The sequence below is a fragment of the Cynoglossus semilaevis genome, chromosome 3 (assembly GCF_000523025.1).
Source record: "Cynoglossus semilaevis isolate Cse_v1.0 chromosome 3, Cse_v1.0, whole genome shotgun sequence".
Lineage (NCBI taxonomy): Eukaryota > Metazoa > Chordata > Actinopteri > Pleuronectiformes > Cynoglossidae > Cynoglossus > Cynoglossus semilaevis.
In genome coordinates, this window is record NC_024309.1 from 4386055 (window position 1) to 4396182 (window position 10128).

The window sequence follows — 10128 nt, forward strand, 5'->3', positions numbered from 1 at the left end:
TGCTGTAAGGCAAGAGCAGGAACTAGTCCTCGAACCACGGAGCCCACGTCACAGGCACACGTCAATATAATCAATTAAATCAAAAACTGAATCCATGAATCCATCCATCAGAAAGAAAAAAAGACAGATTGGTGACGAGATATCTGCAGGAGCTCAGTCTGTGATGATCCGTCACAGAGGACGGCACAGTGATGTCAGAGCTCCAGGCCTCAGCACGCACGGGTTCGCTGTTGTTACAAATGAGGTCTGAATGAAGCTGCTCAGAGGGAGATTGGTTCTAATACGTATGTCCTGACAGTCAATTTAATCCCTCTGTGCACAGAAGCACTAACTACTCCCTCATTTAGCTAAGGTTAGACTCCACGTACACGCTGCGGTTTGCTGACAAGATCAGTTGGAAATCACATCGAAAACCTTTTCAGTATTGGTATATTTTTGGCATGGACTTCGAGCTACAGCTAAGGGAATGTCCAGCTCAATGACTGCCATTGGCTTTTACATGGAAATGTTGAGCTTCACAGCACCATTGAATTTTCCTCTAATTTGGGCTGCTACAGTATTGGCTGCACAGAACGAGACAATTAATCACTGTTCTAACATGGACTAATGTGGGTCTGCAGCTACTGAACCAAAACCTGCCAATAGGAAGGACATCTCCTGGGACACTACATGGTGGATAGCACACGTAACAGCTGAGAGTACTGGTTTGTAAATGTGGACTGTACTGGAACTGTGGTAATTTACTTGGCTAATAAGGTAGAGCCAGCTCAGTTTGGTGGGTCAGTAGACACCAAGACACCACTCAACTCTCCAATCACTGAAGGCCATTGATAAAATAAGAATAAAAACCAGGTAGATGTAGCTGAACACTGTAGACGGTACAGGGGAAAAGACAAAAAAAAGTGGTTGCCATGGTAACACATCAAAGTTCAGTTACAGCATGTATCTTGATTCAATTACTCAAAAATGTGCCGATCCAGTGATGGTCTTTCTATGATCTATTTATATTTCCTGATGTTGATATATTGTCTGTGTCACAAGTGTTTCTTATCTAATCCTTCTGTTAATGAGAAGAAAATTAAACTGACTCTTAGCTATTTTCTGCCTGATGTCCTCACTGTGATGTCCTCACTGTGATGTCCTCACTGTGGTGTCCTAACCTTTTCCCACTGAGCTGTGCATTTCTTGAATTCACACCCTACAGAAATATCCACAAGTACACAAATGAAAATACTGAAAATACAACATTTTTACATTATTAAGTATTCTTTTCAGGAGCATTAACCAGCAGCAGTGAGTGAAAAAAATCGACACCAGACGAATTTTTTTTTCCACATGAACTGAGGTGTTTTTTTACTGCATTTCAATAACAGAAAGAGCCTAGTAACACATTGCACTCACAGCGAAGAAGAAGACACATCCTCAGTGTCAGTGAACATAGTGACTCCGAGTGGCCTGAAGTGGACGAGAGAACTCCCTCCACTTCCAAAGAGAACACTCCAGAATGCAGACATTAAAAGCACCCAGTTGATACCTTAGTGGGTCAATACAACACACACACAATGGGTGTAGTGATCGACAAAACTGTGCAGTTTTGTGGAGAAGAGGGAGGGGACGAACCACTGACACAAAATCACTGGAATCAAGAGGAACTTCCATTCACTGGAGGACATGCAGGCCGTACAACACTCACTGGAGTGGATTCTACGTTACACGTTTTGTAGGCGTTAGAGAAAAGTGTGTGTGTGTGTGTGTGTGTGTGTGTGTGTGTGTGTGTGTGATAGACAAGCTACTGCCCTTGTAACTGGTCTCTGTTTCTGGTACAACTGTGGTACCTGCCGTTGGTCAGCTGATGCTCCAGTGATGCTATGCCAGTGAGGGGCCGTGTTAATAAGGGACTGGTGGACACTTAGGGAACTACACCTTGGTCCGAGCGCCAGTCAGCGCTTCTACTGATGACTGCTAACAACAGGTCTGTCCGTTTGTCCACATTAAAAAAAACTTTTTTTTTTCTTTTCCGGAATATGATACTCTTGCAAGTCATACACATCCATATAGAGAGGTGAACTCTTTTTTTTTTAATGTCAGCATACAAGGTAAGCTGGGTGACTATATATGAAGACAACAACTACAACTTTCACAGCACTGGCATTGGTTAATTTTAAATACAGTACTCAAGCATTGTTAATAAAATAAAGAAAAAGAAATGAAACAGAAACAACCCCCCCAGCCCCCTCAAAGACATAAACTATTGTACGCAAGTCCATTTTTCCATAAAGGGACTTATTTGTACTTCAATGTCATGATGTACATATTTGTTTTAACCATACCAACATATATTTTATCCAATGGTAGAATTGGATTTTGTTTAATTTTCATACAGTACCATGCATTTGACCTTTTTGCTTTTTGCCCTTTTTTTTCTTAGTTTGTCTCTAAAGTTATCGCTGAAATCATTGATAAACGAGTTTAGATAGCGTTGTCTTCACATAGACTCAGGTGATGGGGTTTTGTATCGGTCATTTCTCGGTGCACATCCACCCTATTGCGTGTTGACAGGTTTTGCAGGATACAGTGGCAATCGTGGGGTCAGGGGTGGAGAGGGTAGGGGAAATGTGAGTGGTGGGTGTAGGCGGTTGACGCGGGTTATGGAATATCAGGGTGGAGAGGGTGATGAGAGGTTTGTGTGTGAGAAAGGAGAGGGGTTCAGGGATGTCAGCTCCTAGACGACAGCCTTTGAATCCGTGCAGACCTGAGTGGTGGTGCCTGAGTTAGTCTGTTTAATGTCCGTCCTCCCGCCCACAGGGTTCACTGGTCTGAAAAGACAAATGGAACTCAGTTAGGGTGGACTGTGGCCATGGACTATGATCTGGCGGCGTTGCGAAAAGTCAGTCCTGCTTTTTATAAAGTGAGATAGGAGATTCTCACAGGACGAGGGCGAGGAAAGGAAAGTGCAGCGACTGCGACTCCAGACACTTAACAGTCCTTGACCTCACTCTGTTTCACGCTACCTGAGCAGCTCTGGCTTTTGTGCTTCCATGTTTTCCTTTATCAGGTGGGACTCATGAGAGCGTACAACTCCCACAGAGAGTTAAGTGTGAGCAACGACGAGACGGAGAATCAAGACGTCAGTGAATTGAAGAGGTTTAGTAGCAAAGGTGAAGAGTCTGATTTGAGAAAGAAGTGATTAACTACTGAGGTGGAAGAGTAATCGATGCCACATTTGCCCTTCTCTTCCAACAGTGATGTAATACGCACTTAAAATGTTGTGGTTGGCTTCACTCTCCTGCTCTAAAGGAGACACTGGGCTGTAAGAGAAAACAGTCCCAGCCTAAACGGTTTTCCCAGGGAAACACCTCTTATCAAAATAACACAGAAAAAAAAAAAATCAAAATAGCAGTCTCTGCTTTCCAATTTTATTCCCTGCTGCTGTCCATGCTTCCTTTTTACTTCCTTCCCTTTTTCCCATGAAGGAGTGGGGGACTAAGGGAAAGGGGCGGGTGGAGGGGGCTGTTTGGAGAAAGCTCTTCTCTGCAGTGTCTGAGGGGTTAAAGATGTCAGGCTAAGTATGAAACGATGACAGGAGCGTGCTGCACGTCAATGTGGGGAGACGGAGGTGAGCTCGTTTTTATTTTACATTGTAACTTAAATAAAAATGTGAACGCTTTCACAATTCTAAAATAATTTGGTTAAGTGTTTAGCATGAGGACAATATTTGTCAGAGTGGCCCTTTAGATGGTGGTTGTATTTTGACTACATTATTGAAAGTGAATCATTCTTTACATACACACCTCAGGACAGTATTGCTGTGGCACATTAGCATTGATATTATCATTTGACTTGGACACAAAGAACACTAATCAACTTAGTGACTTTCTTCATAGACAGAGGAGCTATCTCTTAGGTCAGGGGTCACCAACTATATCTGTCGAAGGACCAGAATTATTTCTGGACAGACACTTTGGGAGCTGGGCACTCACATTTTTGTCCAATATTATTATTTGATATTTATTTTAGAATCCAGACGTGGGGTGGATTGGATGTTTCAGTGGGCCAGATTCTTACTGCGGGCCGCGAGTTAATGTTCACTATCTAAGGATCCACATATTTCTCCCAAGAATTGAGAGGAACACTGACCTGTGTGTATGTTGAAAACGACCTGATGAGTCGGCGAGTACAGGTTGAATGATACACATCTGGATGGTCAGCAGCACTCTGATTGGCTGAAAGGTTAAAGTGTGAGGGTCTGACGTGACGCGTGTTCTACTGTACCTTGATGGGGCCTTCGACCGGGTCCAGTCCCTGCTCCGACAGCTGTTTCAAGGCACTTAGAGCAGCCTGAGAAGAGAGAACAACAGATGGTCGAGTGAGAGGTGGTTGTTGGTGGGTGAGAAGTGAAGGAGGGAGAGAAAGAGGCACTCAGTGGGAGGAGAATGAGTGTCACCCTTCAGCTGCTTTTCAAATAACACTTGCGCTGGGAAACCTGATGCCAGCAGGACACTTTCCCTCCACTGTCTGTTGTCTTTGGCTCCTCTCCTCTTGCTGTTTATCCAGAATTATTGGGTTAACATTTCCACTTTATGTTTTGGCTGCTCTGGATTTTCCTCAATCACTCTGAGCGACATCTGTATTCTCTTCGACTGCAGCTAAACAAATAGCAGCGGGCCTCAAACACCTATAAATCTATAGGTTTACAAATCACCTCACACGTTATAAATTCATCTGTCAGTGGAAGCCCACACCAGCTGAGTGAAGGCATTCAGATGTTTGTGTAACTATACCAGTGTTAATACAGCGACAAGTTAATATTTGTTCAACATGAGGTCCAGAGAGGAAACTCTCAAAAAAATAAAAATAAAAACCAACTTGTCATCTATAGAAAATCAATGTTCAGATGCATCAACTAGCAGGACGTAACGTAGATGTTCTCCTGGTTCCTGCAGCCAAACCTCTGCCAAAATGAGCTCATTTCCTTCCTTTTCATCGCATATCTGTCTGTGCCAGTGAGAGGGGCTGCTGGTGATGTGGGGCAGAGTCTGTCTGGCCTACAGTCTTAATAAATGCAATGTGTGGGAGTCGGGAGACTTTGCAAGTAAAGACCAGAAGACAAATGAAAAACAAAATAAGTGAAAAAATGTGTTTTACAAAAAAATATATCTTTGCAATAACATCCATGGTCTCAAGTGTCAGATGTAACTGATTCGCAGAGTTTCATCAACCGGTTTAACTTACTGTAACTGGTGTGCCTTGTCCCAGCTCACAGGCAAAGGAGGTATTTAATGTAGAGTAAATGTCTGGATATAGAAGGATATATAGGAGAGGAATCACTGAATTATTGTGTTATTTTCCACTTCGGTTAATGCAAAATAATCATATAATCATGACATTTTTTGATTAATTAATAAGATAATTTTTCATTTTTTTCTGCTTTGTAGATTTTTTTCATAACATATAATCTGATTTGATCAATGCTTTTAGTTTCTAGGAAATTACAAATCTTTGAACTTCTTTGTACGTCACTGTTGTGGTTAGCTTTGGCATATGATTTGACTTGTGTTTCAGCTAAACTAATTTCAGCTCTCTTTCTAACTTTTAGCAATTTATCTCTGGTTAAACTTAGTTTTGGCACACAGCACTTTTAATTATTATTTCAAAAACTTTTTGGAAACAAAGTTTCAAACACAAACAAAGTTACAAGAGGATGTTGGTTCTATGATGAAAAAAGCTTTTTTACTCTGATACTGAAAAAACAAACAAACAAACAAAAAATGCCTCGATCAAACCCTTGGCTTCTGCTCATTATACTGAATAATTTGTATGATTTATTTTTGTATTTAGTGGCTCACTTTTAATAACAAGAACATAAAGTGATGGTGGTGATGTGAAGTCCTCTGCATAGTGGTCAGAACCAGCCTGGATCCATTACATGCTATCACTGGTTAATCAGAGTGGAGATAAGGCATAATTGGCTCTACTCAGTAGATGAGTGAGATGTGATGACTGGTGAGTTTGCCTCAGCATGAAGCCCACCAACATCTCTCCGTATTATGTCCCTCCTGGTGATATCAACCACGTGGTGTTGACATATTGAACATTCTCTTTACCAGAATATTTCGGACATGTTTCCTGATGTTTCCAGACCCAGAGAAGAATGTGAATAATCGTCTGCATATCGTCCCATACACCCTAACAGGAAACATCTATCACACCTAAATCCAGAGAAAAGACAAATCGCACTGCATGGCGCATCAACATGTCTTAATGGAATGCATTACACCAAGAAGGACGTTACTGGCTACAATCTATATACTTTCTTTCAAAATCTTTTTCAAAGTGTTCCACCTAAGATAATAAGCAACATAAACCAGGAAGCATTATTCATGACCAACCGGTATGAAGGTCAAAATCTGGTTTATATCCATCAAATTGAGAAAAGAAAATCTGTGACTCATACAGGTACAGAAATAATGAGACCGCTCTGAAATATTGATACTGTTGGGTTAATACTTAAGGCCTTTCTCCAGAGACTCAGAAATCAACTGAAGCCCCTCAAAGTCTGTAACAGACAATTTATGGTGCAATGTGTTTTTTTTCTCCACCTCCAAGCTCTGACAGCCTCTGAGATTTAGGGCTTACACTCGCAGTGATTTAAGAGGACAGTGCTGTAGAACATGACAGCTGTAGGAATGCTTTTACAATTGTACTGTTAATAAATATAAATCATACTTAGGGACAAAAAAACAAAGGGGTTGCATGTTTTCATACCTTATATGCAGCCACATCGTGAAACTAGAACTGATCATACATACTGGCCTAAATAAACAGCACTGACATATAACAGAAAACCAACCAGGTGGGACCTGATGATCATCATCACACCTATTACGTAGCAGGGACACACACAAAGTCCTCCTTTTTTCCCCTCTGATGACCATCAAATGTTATCACACCAAACTTCTTAACGAATATTTTGAGCTTGTTGTATTTATTCGCTCAGTTTAGGAGCTCTCCCTCCCTGAGTAAATAGCCCAAACCCATCTGTTTGAGGGTGAAGGGGGTTGGGGTTGTCTGGAGATAAACAGCCATAAATCAGTGGCCTGACGGTGGCAGTTCTGCTGATATACGACAGACAGGTATAAAGGCCGAGGCAGCCAATCCCCAGGCTCAGCAGCTTAGCGGAGGCTGAAGCGGCTAAGACAAATACAGGCCTATCTGTGGGAATGGCAGGCAGTGAAATCATTATTTTTCTAATGAGATAAGTTGCCTATACTGAGAGGCAGCCACTGCACTGATGCATCAACACCAGAGGACTATGTTTAGTCTGAGGCCGTGACATGTAAGGTGGAGGTGGATCATCCTTCACATGAAACAAAGAGAAAGTAAGGAGATGATGTGCAGGGAGAAGCTGTGCAAGAGGCAAGAACAATAAGTGTAAGAGTCTATTAAGTGTTCCAAGCAGAAAAAAACAACTACTCTTTTGAATTAATAATACTATCCATAATTTTAAAAAATCTAAATTTTAAAGATGTAATTTCTGAGTTACAATTTCTCCACAAGGTTACAATAACCACTGAGTAGAATTGCCTGACACTAGTGTTTCATTCATTTGTCGTGTCTAAACAATTATAACCATTTATTTGTATCATGGTGCATATTTAAGTACTAATGGCAATACGCCAACACCTAGAGAGAACCCTTGAATTTACTAAGAGATTAGTACTTAGGTCACCTTCATCACCTCTTTTATGCCTATTATCTTTCCTCACCCCAACTTTAGATAACACTTTAGCACTCACCACCAGTCCCAGACTTTGGGCCTATATGCAGCACCCCATTGGGACTTTTCATATGGGGGTCATTCATCTATCTATCTAGTGCTCCCCAGTTCAAAGGTTTGGACAAACAGTGGCTGAATGTGACGACATCTGTCTGAGGAGGATCTGCGACCGTGGCCGAGCTCCTGATGTGGAGTGACAAGGGCAGCTCATTTTTCTGAGCCTGCTGCGTTCCTAATGGCTTTCCCAACAGCGTCTTTGCCTCCATCAGCAGCCTAGGAAAACAAAGGCCCAGTCCCACAGGAGACCACAGCATCAGCCTGATGGATCTGATGGATCGTAGGATCACACCAACCCTGACAAATCAGACCCTTGTGTCAGCTCTCAATACTGGACAACACCACTGGAGCGATTGAAGACACATTATAATATGGACAGCTCTGAGGAACAAATAACAGGGGAACAAAACATTAGAGGATGGGGATCAAAAAACAACAGAAAAAGGAAAATAAATGTTTTATGGGAAAAGAACCAAAGATCACAGAAGGCAATCTGTCGATCTTCATCACCTCACCCTCTGGCCCTAAGCAGCCATCAAAGACATCAGGGAGGTCCAAATGAGGTGAAGACTGCCAGCACATTATTCAATCTTGCATACCGACTCTGATCGTCTTCTTCAGGGAAGAAGAAAGAGACCGATACCCTAGTTTGCCTGTTCTCTCAACTTTATCAATTCAAATTCTGCATCTCACCCTGTTGGAGGCCTGATGAAAGCACAGACAACAGCCCGAGGATTAACCCAATGACCCAGCCTCAAGTGTACAGTTTGATTGTCAGCTCTTTACCCAGTCGGACGATCTTCCCAGGGCTTCCTTTGGACCTTTACGGTCCAGATGGACTAACCAAACCCTTTGCTAATCTTAAATAAAGACCAACAGCATTTGAAACAGCCGCTTGTCTTTGCTTTGATCCTGAGTCATCATCCAATAGTAAAGGTCAGACTTTAAAACAGGCTTTTTGAGAGAAGGAAGAAGATCACCAAAGTCCTGACAGACAGAGACAGACCTAATCAAATGTCAGCAGACACAACTGTGGAGATTAAAATGACTGGAGGGGAGCCAGTCTGCACATGAAGGATGCTGAATGCCACGAGACAGAAATGAGGTTCTTTGATCAACCTAGGAGCTGGTTAATGCCAAAAGTGGAGAAAAAATTAATCGAATTATTATTAAGGAAGGATGTCAGGAAGAAAATGTAAAACTATAATCCAATAATTCAAACATTTTCCTGTCATTACTGTGCCCTGAAGCCATGTGAAGATGCACAGTCAAGAGCTGCAACTTTCACAACCTCTGGAAAGCCGTTGTCCTCTATAATAATAATAATAACACAGTCCAGTGCAAACCATTTAGCAAATGTCAGTCACCTTGTCAGCTGTAGTTTTACTTAGTGCTCTGTGCTCAGTGAGGCTGGTCTGACAGCATGCAACAACACATGGATGGAATGGTGGAATTATTGGATATACAGAGCACATCATTTCCCCCATGTCTTGAAATGTCTTATATTTAACAAACTAACGTTATTAATGAGTGAATCCTGATTGACCGAGTCTGCATGATTGCGTTGTCTTTGAATGCCTCATCTGTTCATTGTCTTCTCTTTCTGTCTTTACTCTTTTTGCCTCTTCTGTCTGTAGAATTTTCATCATCATCATGGTGACAACATTACACAGTTACACACACTGGCCACACACACACTTAGCAACTACTACAAACTGCTCTGCTACTGACTTACAAAAACCACAAAACTGGTTTACCACCAAGTTTACTCTCTTCTAAAAGACTTAAATGACTCTGTGGGTGGATGGACCGTAAACCAAACCAGTTGCTATTGTTTGCTCAACTGTACAATAGTCATAAATTTTCTTTCTCTACCATAACACTGCACCATGGCTGTCAGGCCTTAACAACTCTAAAACTGAATCAGATGAATGTCAAATTGCTAGTGTTTCTGAGAATCTGTGGGGCGGGGGAGCCTGAACATGAAGGAGACGAAGGACGGTACTCACGAGGATGATCTAAGGGATGTCCAGTAGACTAAACAATGAAAAGAGTGGATTTCAAACAGAGTGTTTTACAGGCAGGACATGGGAAGATGGAAAAATGAGTGCCCCGTTGTCAAAGACGTTCAGAAGCTGAATATATTGTTCAGCAGAGGGCTTGTTCTGTTTTCAAAAGGCCACATAAAACCTTGACAGTTCTCCCTCTTTTAGCACTCACTCCCCAAAGCACAAAGAAATATGAGAAGAGAATGGAACAAAAAAACCCAGCCTTCTTTTTTTTCCATGTTAACC

The 10128-nt window shown here is 41.9% G+C and overlaps 1 protein-coding gene across 1 annotated transcript in view; it reads right to left on the reverse strand.

Annotated features, from left to right (window-relative positions):
• Positions 1 to 1522: 1522 nt before the first annotated feature.
• stau2 (staufen double-stranded RNA binding protein 2) overlaps positions 1523 to 10128 on the reverse strand; it is a 62714-nt gene continuing 54108 nt past the window's right edge. The window contains 2 exon segments of the mRNA XM_008307610.3: positions 1523 to 2816; positions 4273 to 4338. Coding sequence (XP_008305832.1) covers positions 2781 to 2816; positions 4273 to 4338 — 102 coding nt within the window. The 3' untranslated portion in view covers positions 1523 to 2780.